Source organism: Grampus griseus (genome assembly GCF_964374135.1).
Source record: "Grampus griseus genome assembly, chromosome: 21".
Taxonomy (NCBI): domain Eukaryota; kingdom Metazoa; phylum Chordata; class Mammalia; order Artiodactyla; family Delphinidae; genus Grampus; species Grampus griseus.
Window position 1 is genome coordinate 33,386,131 of NC_139015.1, and position 20,732 is coordinate 33,406,862.

Here is a 20,732-nt window from a genome sequence, read left to right on the forward strand (position 1 = left end):
AGGAGCTCTTCAAGCTGAAATTAAAGGATGCACATTAGTGACATGAAAGCATATGAAAATATAAATCACCCTGGTAAAGGTATGTACCTAATCAAATTCAAAATATTCTGATACTGTATGTGGTGGTTTGTTAATCACTAAAGTTTATTATAAAGGTTAAAGGACAAAAGTATTAAAATAACTATAGCCACAATAATTAATTAATTATTTGGTTACGCCATTCTTAGTTTTGGCACATGTGCACTTAGTTGCAGCTCGTGGGCTCCTCATTTGTGGCATTTGGGCTCCCTAGTTGTGGCAGACGGGCTCCTTAGTTGTGGCAGGCAGGCTCTGTAGTTGTGGCTCTCTGGCTCTTTAGTTGTGACATGTGAACTCTTAGTTGCAGCATGTGGGATCTAGTTACCTGACCAGGGATCGAACCCGGGCCCCCTGCATTGGGAGTGAGGTGTCTTAACTACTGCTCCACCAGGGAAGTCCCACAATATAATTGATATGGAATATAAAAGGATGTGAACTGTGACATCAAAAGTAAAATGGGAGAAGGAAATAAAAGGGTAGAGTTTTTATATGCAATCAAATTTAAGTTGTTACCAGCTTAAAAAGACTGTTATAACTGTAAGATGCTTTATGTAAGCTTTACAGTAAGCACAAAGCAAAAACCTACAGTAGATACACAAAAGATAGAAGAGAATCAAAGCATACCACTATTGGAAATTATTAATTCACAAAGGAAGACAGTGAACCAGGAAGACAGGAACTATAAAGCATCTAGAAAACAATAAGATGGTATTAGTAAGTCCTTACTATCAATAATTACTTTAAATGTAAATGGATTAAATTCTCCAATCAAAAGGAACAAAGTGGCTGAAGGGATAAAAAGCAAGACCCAACTTTATGCTGCCTACAAGAGACTCACTTCCATTTTAAGAATACACATAGGCTTAAAGTGAAGGGATGGAAAAAGATATTCCATGCAAATGGAAACCAAAGGAGAGCAGGGATAGCTATACTTATATTAGACAAAATAGGCTTAAATCAGAAACTGTAATAAGAGAAAAAGAAATTCATTATATAATGATAAAGGAGTCAACTCATCAGGAGGGTATAACAATCGTAAATATATATGCACCCAACAATGGAGCACCTAAATATTTTAGCAAATGCTCCCAGCTCTGAAGGGAGAAATAGACAACAATGCAATAATAGTTAGAGCCTTCAATGCCCCACTTTGAACAATGGACAAATCAGACAGAATATCAAGAAAGAAACATTGGATTTGAACTGTACTTTAGACCAAATGGATCTAATATATATATATATATATAGAACATTCCACCCAACAGTAGCAGAATACACATTTTCCTCAAGCACACATGAAACATTCACCAGGATAGATTATATTGTTAGGTCACAAAACGAGTATTAACAAATTTGAGAAGATTGAAATCATACTGTAACAAATTTGAGAAGATTGAAATCATACTGACCATCTCATCTCATTTTCCTACCAAAATGGTATGAAACTAGAAATCAGTAACAGGAGGGCGAAAACAAAGGGAACAGAAACCAATGAAATAGAAAACAAATGGACAACAGAGAAAATTCACAAATGTGTGGAAATTAAACAACACACTCCTTTTTGTTTTGTTTATGGTTTCCTTTTCTGTGCAAAACTCTTAAGTTTAATTAGGTCCCGTTTGCTTAATTTTGTTTTTATTTTCATTACTCAAGGAGATGGCTTGAAAAAGATATTGCTGCAATTTATGTCAAAGAATGTTCTGCCTATGTTTTTCTCTAAGAATTTTATAGTATCTGGCCTTACATTTAGGTCTTTAATCCATTTGAGTTTATTTTTGTGTATGGTGTTAGGGAGTGTTCTAAACAACACACTCCTGAACAAACAAAGAGTCAGAGAAGAAATCAAAAGGGAAATTTTAAAAAATTCCTTGAGACAAACAAAAATGAAAACACACTATACCAAATCTTACAGATGTAGCAAAAGGAGTTCTAAGAGGAAAGCGTATGTATAGTGATAAATGTCTACATTAAGAAAAAAAAGATTTCAAATAAACAACCTAACTTTACACCTCAAAGAACTAGAAAAAAAAAAAAAAAACTAAGCCTAAAAGTTAGTAGAAGGAAGGAAATAACAAAGATCAGAGCAGAAATAAATGAAATAAGAGACCAGAAAGTCAATAGAAAAGGTCAATGAAACTAAGATCTGATTTTTTTAAAAACATAAACATGGAGAGTTGGAAAGATGGCGGAGGAAGAGCCAAGAAAAAAGATCCCTTTGGTTCCAGAAAATCTCCTGAAAAAGAGGAAGGCTTATCAGGCCCTGAAAGCCACCCAGGCAAAGCAGGCGCTTTTGCAAAGGAAGGAGCAGAGGAAAGGAAAAGAGATCAAGTTTAAGCGACTAGAATGGTTCCTACATGATTCCTGGCAGCAACTACGTGACAAGGTGCGACTCAGACGACTAGAAGTGAAACCTCATGGCTTGGAAGTGCCAGATAAACATTCCTTGGCCTTTGTTTTACGCATCGAAAGGATTAATGGGGTGAGTTTACTGGTGCAGAGGACCATTGCAAGACTTCGCCTGAATAAGATTTTCAGTGGTGTCTTTATGCAAGTAACTCCTCAAACCATAAAAACGCTTCGTATAGTGGAACCTTATGTGACCTGGGGATTTCCAAATTTGAAGTCAGTTCAGGAACTCATCTTGAAACGTGGACAAGCCAAGGTCAAGAATAAAATCATCCCTTTGACAGACAACACAGTGATTGAGGAGCACCTGGGGAAGTTTGGTGTAATTTGCTTGGAAGACCTCATTCATGAAATTGCCTTTCTGGGGAAGAATTTTCAGGTGATCTCAGGGTTCTCGCGCCCTTTCCAACTCTCAGTGGCCCGTCACGCTACCAAGAATAGAGTGGGCTTCCTCAAGGAAGTGGGCTCACCTGGCTATCGAGGTGAATGCATCAATCAGCTTATCCAGCAGCTGAACTAAACCCAGCATATCTGAAAGCACAGTGCCTTGGAAGCATGTGTTTTTATTTTATGGAATTGTTACCCAGTATCTTCAAGCAAGATTATTTTCTGCTGTATCTTCAGAAACTGGAGGGAAAGGGTCAGGGAAAAGATGGTGATGTTCAGGGCAGGCACTTTTCATCCCACTTCAGTTCCAAGAAAAAGTTCCTGTGTGTTTTCTGCAAAGACCGCCGTCCACCTCTGAAACCAGCAAAGGACTTGTGTCATGGAGGAGAGAGTCCTGTTTTATCACACCTATCCTGGGACTTCATGTTGGTGAATGAGCAAATACCCACATATGAATACAAGACAGCAGTGGACCAGGCCCAGGGACATATTGAACCTGGGGTATCCAAGGGCCTTGTTTTAGAAAGAACTTGAAATACAATTAGAAAGAAGCACACAAAAACAAAAACAAAAACGAACAAACAAAAAAAAAACATAAACATGGACACACATTTAGCTAGACGAAGAATAAGAGAGGACTCAAATAAATAGAAATGAAAGAAGATATTCCAACTGCACCACAGAAATACAAAGCATCATAAGAGATTACTGTGAACAATTGTATGTTAACAAATTTTATAACCTTGAATAAATGGATAAATCCCTGGCACATATAACCTACCAAGATGGAATCATGAAGTAATAGAAAATCTGAACAGACTAACAAGTAGGAGATTGAATCAGTATCAAAAACCTCCCAACAAAGAAAAGCCCAGGACCTACAGTCTTTACTGGTGAATTCTACTAAATATATAAAGAATAATTAATACCAACCCTTCTCAAACTTCCAAAATATTGAAGATCAGGGAACACTTTCAAACTTATTTTATGAGACCAGCATTACACTGATACCAAAGCCTTGCTGGACACTACAAGAAAAGAAAAACTACAGGCCAATATCCCTAAAGGATATATGAATATGAACCAAGGATGGTTCATTCAACATGCTCTAATCAATCAATGAGATGCATCACATTAACAGAATGAAGGGTAAAAATCATAGAATCATCTCAATATGTGCAGAAAAAGAATTTGACAAAATTCAACGTCCTTTCATGATTAAAAACTCTCAATAATAAGGCATAGAAATAATGTACCTCAACATAATAAAGGCCATACATGACAAGCCTACAGCCAACATCATACTCAACAGTGAAAATCTGAAAGCTTTTTCTGTAACATTAGGAAAAAGACAGGAATTTCCACTCTCACCACTTCTATTCAACATAGTACTAGCTAGAGTAATTAGGCAACAAAAAGAAATAAAAGGTATCCAAGTTCTTAAAGAAGAAGTAAAAATGTCTGTATACAAATGACATGATTCTATATATAGAAAACCCTAGACTCCACCAAAAAAAAAAAAAAGTTAGAACTAATACATGAATTCAATGAGGTTGAAGGATACAAAATCAATATACAAAAATCAGTTGCTTTTCTATATGTTAACAAATTATCAGAAGTAGAAATTTAAAAAACAATTCTATTTACAATAGCATTAAAAACAATATTTAAGAATAAATTTAACCAAGAAGATGAAAGATATATATGCTGAAAGCTATAAGACAGTGATGTAAAAATTGAGGGAGACACAAATGAATGGAAGGATAGCCCATGATTATGGACTGGAAGAATTAATATTGTTAAAATGTCCATACCACCAAAGACAATCTGCAGATTAAGTGCAATCCCTATCAAAATTCCAATGGCATTTTTCACAGAAATAGAAAAAACAATCCTAAAATTTGCTTGGAATCATAAAAGAATCTGAATAGCCAAAGCAGTCTTGAGAAAGAAGAACAAAGTTGGAGGCATCACAATTCCTGATTTCAAAGTACTGTATTACAAATTTATAGTAGACACAGACCAATGGAACAGATTTGAGAGCCTTTTATAAACCTTGATTTTGTCAAGAGTGCCAAGAATACTTAATGAGAAAAGGATAGTCTCTTCAATAATGGTGTTTGGAAAACTGGATATCTACATGCAAGAGAATCAAACTGGACCCCTATTTTATAACATTCACAAAAGTTAACTCAAAATGGATAAAAGACTTAGAATGTAAGACCTGAAACTGTAAAACTCCTAGAGGAAAACATAGGTAAAAAGCTCCTTGATGTTGGTCTTAGCAATGATTATTTTATATGACACCCAAAACCTCAGGCAACAAAGCAAAAGTAGACACCTGGGACTACATCAAATTAAACAGTGTCTGTACAGCAAAGGAAACAAAATGAAAAGGCAACCTATAGAATGGTAGAAAATATTTGTAAACAATATATCTGATGGGTTAATATCCAAAATATATAAAGAACTTGTGCAACTCAATAGCAAAGAAACAAATAATTCAATTTTAAAATGGGCAGAATAGACATTTTTCCAGAGCAGACATACAAATGGCCAACAGGTACACAAAAAGTGCTCAACATCACTAATCACCAGGGAAATGCAAATCAAAACTACAATGAGATATCACCTCACACCTGCTAAGATGGCTTTTATTAAAAAGACAACAGATAACAAGTGTTGTCCAGGCTGTGGAGAAATTGTGCACTGTTGGTAGGAATGTAAGCTGGTACAGCCATTATGGAAATCAGTATAGAGGTTCCTCAAAAAAATTTAAAATAGAGCCGTATGATCCAACAATCCCACATTTGGGAATATATCTGAAGTAAGTGAAATCAGACTCTCAAAGAGATATTTGCACTCCTATGTTTATTGTAGCATTATTCACAATAGCCAAGATATAAAAGCAAACTAAATGTAAGGAAGATGTGAAAGAAAATACACATACACAAAAAACATTATTCAGCCATGAGAAAAAAGAAAATCCTGCCATTTGCAACAGCATGTGTGAAACTAGAGGACGTTATGCTAAGTGAAATTAGGCAGACAAAGAAAGATAAATACCGCATGATCTCACTTATCTGTGGAATTAAAAAAAAATTAAACTCAGAGAATAGAATGGTGGTTACTAGGGGCTGGGGAGTGAAGGAGGTGGGAAGATTCCAGTCAAAGGGTACAAGTCTTCAGTTGTAAGATGGATAAGCTCTGGGAATCTAGTGTACAGCATGGTGACTATAGTTAATGTGTGTGTACTCTAGATTTTTGAAGAGTAGACCTTAGGCATTGTCTCTACAAAAAACAGTGACTGTGAGGAGATGGCTGTATTAAATAACCTGATTTCACACAGTATACTATGTCAAATCATCATGTGGTACCCTGTTAATAGATAAAATTTTATTGGTCAATTATTCCTCAGTAAAGCTGAGAAAATATTGCGAACATTTTCATCATCTCAAAACCCTTGATACCAATTAGCTATCATCCCCTATCTTCCCATCCCTCCCCCAACCCCAGCCCTAAACAACCACTGATCTACTTTCTATCTGTACCGATTTCTCTATTCTGGACTTTCATATGAATGGAATCATAACATATGTGAACTTTTGTGTCTGGTTTCTTTCACTTAGCATAATGTTTTCAAGGTATATCCAAGGTGTAGCATATATCAGCACTTCATTCCTCTTTAGAGCTGAGTAATATTTTGTTTTATCCTTTAGTCCATTGATGGACATTTGGGTTGTTTCCACTTTGGGCTATTATGAATAATGCTGATATAAGCATTTGTGTACAAGTTTTTGTGTTTTCATTTCTCTTCTTATATACCCAGGAATGGAACTATTGGGTCTTTTGGTAACTCTAGGTTTAATCATTTGAGGAACTGCCATTAAACAGACTATTTTTCAAAGCATCTGCACTTTTACATTCCCATCAGCAATGTATGAGGGTTCTGATTTCTCTACATTATCTTTTTGATCATAACTCTCCTAATGGGTGGGAAGTGGTATTTGATGATGGTTTTTCTTTGGGGTGGGTTTACTTTTATATATTTTTAGATGAGCCTTCTGATACTTGGAATTTGAGTGTCCTTACTGTTAAAATCAGTCTCACAGAGGCTCTGTTTCTTATATGTGAAATAGGAAATGACAATAACTTTCTTCTAGAGTGGTTTTCCCGCTTTTTAAATTATAGTAAAATATAAATAAAATTACTATATTTAAGTGTGCAGTTCAGTGGCATTAAGTACATTCACGGTGTTGTGCAACCACCACTACCGTCCATCTTCAAAACTTTTTCATCTTCCTCGAGGGAAACTCTTTATCCATTCAACACTAACTCCCCATATTCACCAACCTGCCCCACTCCCACCCCAAGTGCCTGGTCGCCACCATAATGCTACTATGAACATGGGTGTACAAATATCTGTTCTGAGTCCCTGCTTTAAATTCTTTTGGGTGTATACCCCAAAGTGGAATTCCTAGATTATGTGGTAATTTTATGTTTGATTTTTTGAGGAACCACCATACTGTTTTCTACAGTGGCTGTACCATTTTACATTCCCACCAGCAATTACACAAGGGTTCCAGTTTCTCCACATCCTCATCAGCACTTGTTATTTCCCCTTTTTCTTTTTTTCAATAGTAGCATTCTAATGGATGTGAAGTGGTATTGTGGTTTTGATTTGTATTTCCCTAATGATTAGTGATGTTGGGCATCTTTTCATGTGTTTATTGGCCATTTGTATATCTTTGGAGAAATGTCTATTCAAGTACTGTGCCCATTTTTGAATTAGGTTGTTTGATTTTGTTGTTAAGTTGTAGATGCTTTTTATAAATACTGGATATCAATCCCTTATCAGATATATGATTTGCAAATATCTTCTGCCATTCCATGGTTGCCTTTTCACTATTGATAGTATCCTTTGATGCACAAAAGTTTTTAATTTTGATGAAGTACAATTTATCTATCTTTTCTTTTGTTTTCTGTGCTTTGGTGTCATGTCCAAGAAATCATTGTTAAATCCATTATCATGAAGTATTCCCTTCTGAGACTTATAGTTTTAGCTCTTGGATCCATTTTGAGTTAACTTTTATATACAGGGTACAACTTATTTTTTACATGTTGCTTATCCAGTTTTCCCAACATCACTTGTTTGAAAACACTGTATTTTCCCCATTGAATGGTCATGGCACCCTTGTCTAAAACCACTTGGCCTTATATGTGAGAGTTTATTTTTGGGTTCTCCATTCTATCCCTTCAGTCTATTTCTCTGTCTTTATGACTCAGTATCATATGGTTTTGATTACTATAGCTTTGTAGTAAGTTTTGAAATTGAGTATGTGAGACCATATAAGTTTTAGATTTTTTTTCTATCTGCAAAACACACCATTGGGATTTTGATGAAAATTGCATGGAATCTGTAGATTGATTTTGGGTAGTATTGACATATTAACAGTATTAAGTCTTCCAGTGAACAGGAACAGTCTACCCTGTTCCTTCATGAGCAGGGTACTCACTGTGCATTTGATGTGTATTTTCCTGATGACTAATGATATTGAGCATCTTTTCATATCCTTATTGGCTATTTGTATATCTTCCTTGGAGAAATGCCTGTTCAGATCCTTTGCTCATTTGTTTGCCCTTTTTTTTTTTTTTTTTTTTTTGATGCTTGCTTTTAAAGTTAATTGACACCTGTTTGGTCCCAACACAAAAAAACAGCACTTGAACCACAGAAAAAGTTCAAACAAAATAGAGAGTTAAGAAAAACATCTCTTCCCCCAAGCTCAATCCAAACAGTGCAAGATGGGAAATGGGGTTTTGGTGATAACTTTTGTCTTTTTTTAAACAGATAAATCTAATCTGGTATATCTTTCCACCCAGAAATAATGAATTTCGCTGTCTTAATTCTCATACATCATTTTGTCACATCATTCAATTAAGCCTCCAGATTAAAAAAAAATGGATAGCAATTGGACTGGCCATTGTGGAGTACATTATGAACACAATGAGTTTCGCTGTATTCTCACATCTTCAGCCAGCAATTGTTGGAGCTACACACACGTCCCAGGCTGACTGGTGACTCCAGTGAATGATTCAACCACACCTACACCACAGCACACAACTCCAGTCTCTTCTTTGTCTGTTGCCCAAAGAAGCTGCTCTTTGAGGCTGTTCCTAGTGACTTGTAATGGTGCCTCTTACATCTTTAAAGTCCACATTCCTTACCTTCAAGCAAAACTAAAGTAGCAGTGCAGTTTTCCCAGCACTGCTTATTGAAGAGGCTGTCTTTTTTCCATTGTATTCTCTTTCCTCCTTTATCAAAGATAAGGTGACCATATGTGCATGGGTTTATCTCTGGGCTTTCTATCCTGTTCCATTGATCTGTATTTCTGTTTCTGTGCCAGTACCATACTGTCTTGATTACTGTAGCTTTGTAGTATAGTCTGAAGTCTGGGAGCCTGATTCCTCCAGCTCCATTTTTCTTTCTCAAGATTGCCTTGGCTATTCAGGGTCTTTTGTATTTCCATACAAATTGTGCAATTTTTTGTTCTAGTTCTGTGAAAAATGCCATTGGTAGTTTTATAGGGATTGCATTGAATCTGTAGATTGCTTTGGGTAGTATAGTCATTTTCACAATGTTGATTCTTCCAATCCAAGAACATGGTATATGTCTCCATCTGTTTGTATCATCTTTAATTTCTTTCATCAGTGTCTTATAGTTTTCTGCATACAGGTTTTTTGTCTCCTTAGGTAGGTTTATTCCTAGGTATTTTATTTTTGTTGCAGTGGTAAAAGGGAGTGTTCCCTTAATTTCTCTTTCATATTTTTCATCATTAGTGTATAGGAATGCAAGAGATTTCTGTGCATTAATTTTGTACCCTGCTACTCTACCAAATTCATTGATTAGCTCTAGTAGTTTTCTGGTAGCATCTTTAGGATTGTCTATGTATAGTATCATGACATCTGCAAACAGTGACAGCTTTATTTCTTCTTTTTCAATTTGTATTCCTTTTATTTCTTTTTCTTTTCTGCTTGCAGTGGCTAAAACTTCCAAAACTATGTTGAATAATAGTGGTGAGAGTGGGCAGCCTTGTCTTGTTCCTGATCTTAGAGAAAATGGTTTCAGTTTTTCACCATTGAGAACGATGTTGGCTGTGGGTTTGTGATATATGGCCTTTATTATGTTGAAGTAGGTTCCCTCTATGCCCATTTTCTGGAGAGTTTTTATCATAAATGGGTGTTGAATTTTGTCAGAAGCTTTTTATGCATTTATTGAGATTATCATATGGTTTTTATTCTTCAGTTTGTTAATATGGTGTATCAAATTGATTGATTTGTGTATATTGAAGAATCCTTGCATTCCTGGGATAAACCCCACTTGATCATGGTGTATGATCCTTTTCATGTGCTGTTGGATTCTGTTTGCTAGTATTTTGTTGAGGATTTTTGCATCTATGTTCATGAGAGATATTGGCCTGTAGTTTTCTTTTTTTGTGACATCTTTGTCTGGTTTTGGTATCAGGGTGATAGTGGCCTTGTAGAATGAGTTTGGAAGTATTCCTCCCTCTGCTATATTGTGGAAGAGTTTGAGAAGGATAGGTGTTAGCTCTTCTCTAAATGTTTGATAGAATTTGCCTGTGAAGTCATCTGGTCCTGGGCTTTTGTTTTTTTGGAAGATTTTTAATCACAGTTTCAATTTCATTGTGATTTGTCTGTTTATATTTTCTATATCTTCCTGGTTCAGTCTCCGAAGGTCATGCTTTTCTAAGAATTTGTCCATTTCTTCCAGGCTGTCCATTTCATTGGCATATAGTTGCTTGTAGTAATCTCTCATGATCCTTTGTATTTCTGCAGTGTCAGTTGTTACTTCTCCTTTTTCATTTCTAATTCTGTTGATTTGAGTCTTCTCCCTTTTTTTCTTGAGTCTGGTTTATCAATTTTGTTTATCTTCTCAAAAAACCAGCTTTTAGTTTTATTGATATTTGCTATTGTTTCCTTCATTTCTTTTTCACTTATTTCTGATCTGATCTTTATGATTTCTTTCACTCTGTTAACTTTGGGATTTTTTTGTTCTTCTTTCTCTAATTGCTTTAGGTGTAAGGTTAGGTTGTTTATTTGATATTGTTCTTGTTTCTTGAGGTAGGATTGTATTGCTATAAACTTTCCTCTTAGAACTGATTTTGCTGCCTCCCATGGGTTTTGCATCATCGTGTTTTCATTGTCATTTGTTTCTAGGTATTTTTTAATTTCCTCTTTGATTTCTTCCATGATCTCCTTGTTATTTAGTAGCATATTGTTTAGCCTCCATGTGTTTGTATTTCTTACATTTTTTTTCCTGTAATTAATTTCTAGTCTCATAGCATTGTGGTTGGAAAAGATACTTGATACTATTTCAATTTTCTTAAATTTACCAGGGTTTGATTTGTGACCCAAGATATGGTCTATCCTAGAGAATGTACCATGAGCACTTGAGAAGAAATTGTACTCTGCTGTTTTTGGATGGAATGTCCTATAAATGTCAGTTAAGTCCATCTGGTTTAATGTGTCATTTAAATCTTGTGTTTCCTTATTTATTTTCATTTTGGATGATCTGTCCATTGGTGAGTGTGGAGTGTTAAAGTCACCTACTATTCAGTGCATGTTCGTGGGGAACCTGGTGCTAAGCCATTCATAGACGACCTGCTTCTGGGTCAGGGTTTCGTATGTAGCAGAGCAGCTCCCTCGCTGCGATCTATTGAAAGTCAGCCCTTGACACAAGGGTTCGTCGAAAGGTAATAAAAAAAAAATTAAAGTCTCCTACTATGATTGTGTTACTGTCAATTTCCTCTTTTATGGCTGTTAGCATTTGCCTTATGTATTGAGGTGCTCCTCTGTTGGGTGCATAAATATTTACAATTGTTATATCTTCTTCTTGGATTGATCCCTTGATCATTATGTAGTGTCCTTCTTTGTCTCTTGTAATAGTCTTTATTTTAAAGTCTATTTTGTCTTATATGAGAATTGCTACTCCAGCTTTCTTTTGATTTCCATTTGCATGGAATATCTTTTTCCATCCCCTCACTTTCAGTCTGTATGTGTCCCTAGGTCTGAAGTGGGTCTCTTGTAGACAGAATATATATGGATTCTTGTTTCTGTATCCATTCAGCCAGTCTATGTCTTTTGGTTTGAGCATTTAATCCATTTACATTTAAGGTAATTATCAATATGTATGTTCCTATTACTGTTTTCTTAATTGTTTTGGGTTTGTTTTTGTAGGTCTTTTCCTTCTCTTGTGTTTCCTGCCTAGAGAAGTTTCTTTAGCCTTTGTTGTTAAGCTGGTTTGGTGGTGCTGAATTCTCTTAGCTTTTGCTTGTCTGTAAAGGTTTTAATTTCTCCGTTGAATCTGAATGAGATCCTTGCTGGGTAGAGTAATCTTGGTTGTAGGTTTTTCCCTTTCATCACTTTGAATGTGTGCTGCCACTCCCTTCTGGCTTGCAGAGTTTCTGCTGAAGAATCAGCTGTTAACCTTATGGGGATTCCCTGTATGTTATTTGTTGCTTTTCCCTTACTGCTTTTAATATTTTTTCTTTGTATTTAATTTTTGATAGTTTGATTAATATGTGTCTTGGCGTGTTTCTCTTTTGGTTTATCCTGTGTGGGACTCTCTGTGCTTCCTGGACTTGATTGACTATTTCCTTTCCCATGTTAGGGAAGTTTTCGACTATAAACTCTTCAAATATTTTCTCAGACCCTTTCTTTTTCTCTTCTTCTTCTGGGACCCTAATAATTCGAATGTTGGTACGTTTAATGTTTTTTCAGAGGTCTCTGAGACTGTCCTCGATTCCTTTCATTCTTTTTTCTTTATTCTGCTCCCTGGCAGTTATTTCCACCATTTTATCTTCCAGCTCACTTATCCGTTCTTCTGCCTCGGTTATTCTGTTATTGATTCCTTCTAGAGTATTTTTAATTTCAGTAATTTTGTTGTTCGTCATTGTTTGTTTGCTCTTTAGTTCTTCTAGATCCTTGTTAAATGTTTCTTGTGTTTTCTTCATTCTGTTTCCGAGATTTTGGATCATTTTTACTATCATTACTCTGAATTCTTTTTCAGGTAGGTTGCCTATTTCATCTTCATTTATTTGGTCTTTTAGGTTTTTACCTTGCTCTTTTGTCTCTAACATTTTTTTTTTGTCATTTCTTTTTTTTTGTTGTTTGGTGCTGTAATCCTGTCTTACTGGTTGTTTGGCCTGAGGTGTCCAGTACTGGAGTTTGCAGGCAGTTGGATAGAGCTGGGTCTTGGTGCTGAGATGAGCACCTCTGGGAGGCCTCACTCCAATTGATATTCTGTGGGGTCTGCGGTTCTCTGTTAGTCCAGTGGTTTGGACTCGGAGCTCCCACCAGAGGAGCCCTGGCCCAACATCTGGCCTGGGGACCATGATCCCACAACCTTTGTGGCACAGTAAAAAAAAAAAAAAAAAAAAAAAGGAAGAAAGAAAAAAAGCAGCAGTACAATATCAAAGAGTAAAAAACAAAATAGAATTAGGAAGATAAAAATTATATTAGGAAAAATAAAACTATAATTGAAACAACTGCAACATGGTAAAATAAAGCCACAACAGAAAAAAAGAAAAAAAAAAAGGGGGGGGGGGGAACAAGCCAGAAGGAGAGAACAATAACAAAGTATAAAGAATAAAATAAAATTAGAAAAATAAAAGATTTTTTAGGAAAAATAAAAATATAAAAGGATCAACAACAATGAATCAACAAGGTAAAACAGGAAAATGTAAGAGGAAAAAAAAAGCGTTGGCTCTGGGGGTGGGGTTTAGGTGGGGGCTGGAACTTCGGCAGGGGCAGGGTTTTGGGTGGGGCGGGACCTAGGTGGGTTGGGGGTGACATTAGAGCATGGGCCGGGGCCTAGGCGGTGAAATGTTCAAGTGTGGGCAGGGCCTCTGCTTAGGACCTGCACAGAAGGGGAGCAGCAGCACGTGGAAAGGAGGGCCTCTGTTGTATGGGGTTCCTGAGTTTGGAGGTAGCCACCTGAGTGAGAGTGTGTGGGTGGGGTTTAGGCCCAGTGTGTTGGAGGGGGTCTCAGAGGGGGTCTCCGAGTGTAGACGTGGGGCCCCGGGCGGGGGCGTAGGGGTGGGGCTTGGGCTCTGCCCGGCAGGAGGGAGGCTCCGAGGGCAGAGGATTAGGCCTGGGAGCCCTACAGGTTCCCCGGTGCCTAAGAGGACAGGGAAAGCACTGGCCCCGTTCCCTTCCGTTCCTCCATGCCCTCCCCCAGGGTCTCCCCCATCAATGCTGAACCCCTAACTGTGGGTGGGTCCCGCTGGGTGTAGGAACTCCTCCCCTCCCGTAGCTGCCCCTCAGGGGTGCCCGTCCTGTAGGTCCGGCCTTTACTTTTGCTCCCCCTTCCATCCCTCCCACTCCCTCAGGACCCATGCAGCTGGAGGGGGCCTCGGTGAGCAGAGGATCAGGCCGGGGATCTCAGCAGGTTCCTGGGGGCCCAGGTGGGCAGGGGAAACCTGTCCATGCTCCCTTTTGATCCTCTGCCCTCCCAATGGTCCCCCCATTTCCCCCTTCAGGCATGGGATCCCTTCCCCTCCCCCAGCCACCCCTCAGGTGGGCCAGTCCCATCCTGCCTCCACTTTTCCTCTCTCTTCACTTCCCCCAAGCCCCACATCCTACCCAGTTGGGGTCCCTCCCATCCCCTTAGGTGTCCGTTGTCCCCCTCCGGTGCCTGGTAGGTGCCCTAGTTGTGAGGAGACACAAATTTGACGTCCTCCTAGTCCGCTGTCTTGATTCCGCCCCCTCTTTTGCCCATTGTTGAATCAAGTTGTTTGGTTTTTGTTGCTGTTGAGTAGGAGTTCTTCATATATTCTGTATACGAGTTCCTTATCAGATGTATGATTTGCAAATATCTTCTCATATTCTCTGAGTTGTCTTTTTACTTTATTGACAGTGTCTTTTAAAAAAATTTTTTAAAATTTTGATGAAGTCCAATTTGACTATATTTTTCTTTTGTTAGTCATGCTTTTGAGTAACAAAGAATCCAAGGCCAAATCCAAGGTCATGAAGATGAACCCCTATGTTTTCTTCCAATAGTTTTTTAGTTTTGACTCTTACATTAAAGTACTGAGTTAATTTTTGCATATGGTGTAAAGTAAGGGTCCAGCTTCACTCTTTTGCTATATGCTATATATGCTATATGCCTATCCAGTTGTCCGAGAACAACTTGTTTAAATGTCTACGATTTTTTGTATTCCTTTGACCCCTCCACCCACTGCAGTCTGAACTTTGCTACTACTACTGCCCTGAAACTGCTGTCACCAGGTCACTAATGGCTAAATTTAATGTGCACTTTTCAGTCCTTTCCTTTTTGAAATCCCCCTTGACTGCTGTGGCTTCCCACCCCCAAGCTTTCTCCCACCCCTCTGGCTTCTTCCGCTCAGTCTCTGCCCACCCCACAGCTCCCGGTTTCCGTTTTCAGCCCTACACACACTACCTGGGTAATCTCATCCTCTTTCACAATTTCACTTGCCACATAAGTACTGATTTTCCCCAAATACTTAACTCTCCTTTTATATCAATGTGATTTGCAAATCATATATCTTATGTGTGATCGATATCCAGTATATATACAGAACTTCTACAACTCAGCAAAAGACCCACAAACCATCCAGTGAAATGAATAGACATTTCTCCAAAGAACATCTCAAATTCAACATTTCCAAAATAACTCTTCTCTGCTTCAAATTTGCTGCTTTGTGTGTGCTACATCTGTACATGGCATCCCATCCATGGTGATTTCCCAAGGGAGAAGCTCAATTTATATATAATAAAATGCAACCATTTAAAGTATTCATTTCAGTGAGTTTTGATACATTTATATACTTGTGTCACCACCCCTACAGATAAACACAATGCATTTCTATCTCTTCTGGAATTTCGTATGTGCCCCATCCCATTCAATCCTTTCTCCACTGCTGGCCCCAGGCAATGACTCTCTGCTTTATTCTTAGAAAGATTAGAATTTCTTTTCCAGAGTTTCATGTAGTTGGAATCATGCAGTATGGTATATACCTTTTTGAGTCTGTCTTCTTTCATTCAGTGTAATGTTTATGAGATCCATCCATGTTTGTTGCTTATATATATTTTGTTAAATTTACTTACGTATTCATTTAAAAAACTTACTGTAAATGCTATTTTAAAAATTTCAATGTTCAATTTTGTTTATATCTAGGTTATAAAAATACAATCTATTTTTGTATATTGACTTTGAATTTCGTGACCTTGCTAAATTCACTTTAAGTTCTAGCAGCTTTTATTTTGTAGATTCCTTAAGATTTTACACATATATAATCATGTCATGTTTGAACAAAGCCAATTTATGTGCTTTTAATTTCTTTTTCTTGCCTTATTGCACTGACTGGGACCTCCAGGACAGTGCTGAGTAGAAGTGGTAAGGGCAGATATATTTGCCTTGTTCTTGATTCTAGGCAAAAAATATTGTCTTTCAAGTGTCATATTAGCTGTAAGTTTTTCATAGATGCCATTTATCAGATTGAGGAAGTTGCCTTCTATTCCTATTTTGTTGAGAGTTGAATAAATGTTGAATTTTGTCCAATTTTATTTCTGCATGTGTTTGTCACATTGGAATCATATGACCTGCTTTGGCCAGTGAATGCCAGTCACAGGCATCTCTCTGCTGGGCAGGAGCCAGTGTAGGATTTGCTACATCATTTCTCCATGGCTGCAGTCATGGTAGAATGAAGCACTGGACATGAATGTGAGCAAGACATGAGCTTTTGCTGAAAAAAGCCACAAGACTGGGTGTCTGTTTATTGTGCATTATAGCTTAACAGAGAAGGTTCTTGCCCTCAGGACAAACTCTTTGCCTTCATGGATCTTACATTCTAGTGCAAGGGAAGCAGAAAAACAAACACACATTATAATGTCAGGTAGATATGAGTAGAATGAAAACCAAAGCAGATATAGCAGGACACAGGGATAGAGAATGTTTTAGTTTTAAATAGGGGTATTGGGGAAGAAGGTAACAGGTGAGCTGAGACCTGAATGAAGTGAGGGAGGGTCTGTGAGGTGTCAGGGGAAGAGTGTTCTAGGTAGAGGGACCAGCCATGCTCAGCCCTAAGACAGGAATTCCAGATTCTTCTGGGCACGGAGGTTTGTGACAGAGCTGAAAGAGCCATCCTCGAAGAGGAAGCAGAGAAGGGCACATCCACCCAAGGGGCCCTGTGGCCCATTCTGGTTTTGTGGGGACCAGAGAAGCTGTTGGACAGCAGATGTCTAGTTGGCGATGGTCTTGTCATATTCCTTATACACCAGTGTCCCTCAACTCCTGGGATTTTGAACAGTGGGGCCGGGCAAGGAGGAAAAAAGGAGTCACCGAACTTCTTGCTGACCTTCAGGCACAGAGGTTTGTTTTCTCTGAGAAAACCCATGTGACTGACCTTTATTAGATAGTTCATGACCATGACTTTCCTGAAAGTTATCTCCACCGTAAAACTCAACAGCTTGCTACTGTCCTTAAGAAGAAGCCTAAACTCAACTCTATTGTCGAGCTCACCTCCTGTCTCCTCCTTCCCCTCACAGAATTCTGCTTCCGTCACACTGGGTCTCTTTCAGTTCCTGCACTGAGACGTGCTTTCTCTGAGCCTTCGCAAAGGCTGCTCCTTCTGTTAGGAACGCTCTTCCTCCCTTCTCCTGGCTCACATCCCTCAGGACTCAGTTTAAATGTCCATCCTCCTGGGAAGCTTCCCAGACTAGCTTAGGTGCTTCCATCAAATGCTATCTTAGCGTCTTGTCCTTCTATGAACATAGCACTCATCACACTGTATTGTAGCTTTACAAAGTTATCAAGTCATTCAATATACAGAGAAGTATAAAAAATAATATAGAGAGCACGCATAAATCTATCACCCTACCTAAGCAATAACTTCTCTGGCTGAAGCCCACCGTGAAGCTGGACCTCAACATTGTGCCTCCTCCCTATTCCCAGCCACGGCTTAAATTCAGTGTTTAACTTTCCATATGTATCTTTATACTTTTATTACACATGCATATAAGCCTAAACAATATACCTATTTTGCTTGGCTTTACACTTTATGTATGATATTAAAAAGATATGTCTGCAACTTGCATTTCCCTCTCAGCCTTATTTTTGAGATTCATCCGTGTGGACACAGGTAAGTCTAGATCATTTCTACTGCTGTATGCATTACACCACAATTCATCCATTTTCTCCACTGATGGACATTTAGATCATTTACAGGTTCTTGCAGTTTCAAACCAGTCTGCCTCAAGCATGACTGGATCTGCCCTTCATGCGTATGTTAGTTTCCCCGGGCGCAAAGCTAGGAGTGTAACCGCGGGGTCATCGTGCCTGCGAGGCTTTAACTTCATCCGGGACTGGCAACCAGCTCTTCCAAGTGGTAGTAACACACGGTGGCTTTTATGTCGCAACTCTCCCTCTGGATAGCAAACGCCTTAGGGGCTGGGACTCAGAACAGTGGACAGAGGACACTAACACCCGTTTGTATGGCGAATGGCTGGACGCAGGGATTCAGCGTAATGTCGCTCAGCGGGTGGTGAGGGACCGCGGAGCGGCGGCTCGGGGCCTGCAGGGCCCTCTCTTCCCGACGCGACGCGTCTCTCCTCAGGACAAAAAAAAAAAAACAACAACCCCAAAAAAAGCAAAACCCTGCGCAGCGGTTCCGGGTGCGGTGAGCTCCCCTCCCCCGGAAGATCCGCCCCCGCCCCGCCCCCGCGGTGGCTCGCGCCCCGCCCCCGGGGCCGATCGCAGGGCGATGACGGGCTCGCGGCCGTGTGCGGCCGAGCAGCGCGGGTCCCGGGAGCGCGGCGGCGGCGGCGGCGGCGGCGGCGCGGGGTCGGCGGGCGGCATGAGCGGGACGGGGGCCGCGGGCTGGGCGCTGGCCGCGCTGCTGCTGGCCGCGTCCGTGCTGAGCGCCGCGCTGCTGGCCCCCGGCAGCTCCCCGACGCCAGGTGAGTGCGCGCTCCGGCCGGGCCCGCGGAGCGGCGACTGTCCCCTCCCCGGGGCGGCGCGCGGGACAGCTCGGGAGGAGCAGCGCCCGGAACTCGCGTGTCGTTTCCGCCGCGCTGTCGTGGCGGGGCCGGGGCTCGTGCACTGAGGCCGACCCAAGGGAGGACGCAGGAGGGCGGGAGTGGCGCTCCTCGGGCTTCATGGAGTGCCTTTGACCCGGAGACCTGTCGCCCCCTAATGCAAAGCTGATCGGAGCCGGGCCGGCGCCCCGCTCCGTCCGCCGCACGGAGGGGTTGCGGGGGACCCGCCGGAGCCGCGGCCCGAGCACGCAGCTCCGTGCGCGGCGGGACGGAGAGGCCGGCTCGGCTGTGCTGGGCTCCGGGGTCACCGCGGCCCGGGCCGGGGGCGCAGCGGGAGCGCGCGGGAGGCGGCGGGCGCGGGAGCTGGCGGCCGAGGCGCGGGGTCGGATCTCGAGCGAGCCTCCCCGGCCCGCTGGGCGGTTCCGCTTCCATGGTGACGGGCGGAGCGCCGGGGCTGCGGTCTGCAGGGGCGCCCCGGGCGAGGTCGGCGGCCTGGGAGGGCTCGGGGGGATCGGTGTTCATGTCCGGCAGGGAGGAGAGGAGAGGTGAACCTCGGCTCAGCGAGCGTTTCCCCAGCTTGCCTGGTCTCCGAGCTCGCCAGGGAAGTGGAAAAAAAAAGGCAAATTCCAGGACCTCCCGCTAGACCCCTTGGACGAGGACCCAGGGCCCTAGAAGATCTCAGTCCCATGCCCCTCCCCAGGGGATGCTGTGGTTGAAGGTCAGCCCTTGGGATCAGCCAAGGGCAGCAAACCCGGTTCGGTCAGTGTTGGGGAAGGTCTGCTTATCACCTGGGTAGCTGGGGGGCCACTTGCCTCTGCTCCCTTCATCCCATCACCTTTGTATCAGAACGCGGGGGTTTTGGTGTCAGCGTGTGTGGTTCAAACTGCCGCTCCTCCTCGATCAAAATGTTGTAGGGAGAAGACAAAATCAATTTTGAAAAAGCATCTTAGCTGATTACGTTTAATACAGTGTCTCCCCCGCCCCCGAGCTCAGTCTCGTCACTCCCTCCCTTTATAATCGAGCAACGGACCTCAAGGGGTTACATAATCTGCCCTGTCACAACTTGTCAGAGACTGAACCCGTACAACGCTCTATTTTTGTGCTTTAGCATCAGTTAATACTGATAATTATTGTAGGAAAAAGGTAAGTTTCTAAGCAGTGATTCTGTGTAGTGAGGGAGAGCATACTAGTAGCGTTCTGAAGCCATCCACTCCCGAACCTTCACAGAGCAGTGTTGCCAGGTCAGCCAGGCTTTTAGTGCCATCTGGAGGCCAACTTTGGGCGGGACAGATTCCTACTAAGAACTCCACCTTTATATGATTTGTGGACTCAAGTTTACTTGAAAAGAAAAAAAAAAAAAATTAAGTAGACTATGTCTTTTCAGATATGCTCAGCAAAGACACTTACGAGCAGGGAGCTAGAGCCAGAAATTGAGTATTTGGATATGAAGTAAAAGCCTAATATGCGAGCAGTACAGTTACTTGGGCACTATTGAAACGTGACTTTGTTTGGTTTATTTCCTCACCAAGACATTGTAGACAGGAAGAGGGAATTGTCTGTTGTATGTAATGCTCCTTGAGGCTGCCCTGGTATTTCTTTTTTTAAAAAATATTTATTTGGTTGCGCAGGGCGAGTTGTGGCAGGCGGGCTCCTTAGTTGTGGCATGCAAACTCTTAGTTGCAGCATGCATGTGGGATCTAGTTCCCTGACCAGGGATCGAACCCTGGGCCCCCTGCATTGGGAGCGCGGAGTCTTAACCACTGCACCACGAGGGAAGTCCCTGCCCT

The 20,732-nt window shown here is 40.8% G+C and overlaps 2 protein-coding genes across 3 annotated transcripts in view; both read left to right on the top strand.

Annotated features, from left to right (window-relative positions):
* Positions 1 to 2,254: 2,254 nt before the first annotated feature.
* On the top strand, positions 2,255 to 3,442 carry LOC309838979 (large ribosomal subunit protein uL30-like). Its single transcript, XM_082680432.1, has one exon. The coding sequence runs from the start codon at positions 2,261 to 2,263 to the stop codon at positions 3,002 to 3,004; it is 744 nt and encodes a 247-aa protein (XP_082536558.1). The 5' UTR covers positions 2,255 to 2,260; the 3' UTR covers positions 3,005 to 3,442.
* A 15,229-nt stretch (positions 3,443 to 18,671) lies between these two features.
* The window catches only part of HGSNAT (heparan-alpha-glucosaminide N-acetyltransferase), a gene marked incomplete at its 5' end in the record, with an annotated part of 47,092 nt that continues 45,031 nt past the window's right edge, over positions 18,672 to 20,732 (top strand). Inside the window, one exon of one of the 2 annotated variants that reach the window (XM_082680200.1) lies at positions 18,672 to 18,867. In XM_082680200.1, the coding sequence (XP_082536326.1) occupies positions 18,672 to 18,867 (196 nt within the window). The remainder of the gene's footprint in view (positions 18,868 to 20,732) is intronic. The other variant, XM_082680201.1, reaches the window with a different exon arrangement.

Excerpts from the sequence above, each read along its gene's own strand:
- LOC309838979 (XM_082680432.1), top strand. The coding sequence starts at position 2,261 with ATGGCGGAGGAAGAGCCAAGAAAAAAGATCCCTTTGGTTCCAGAAAAT.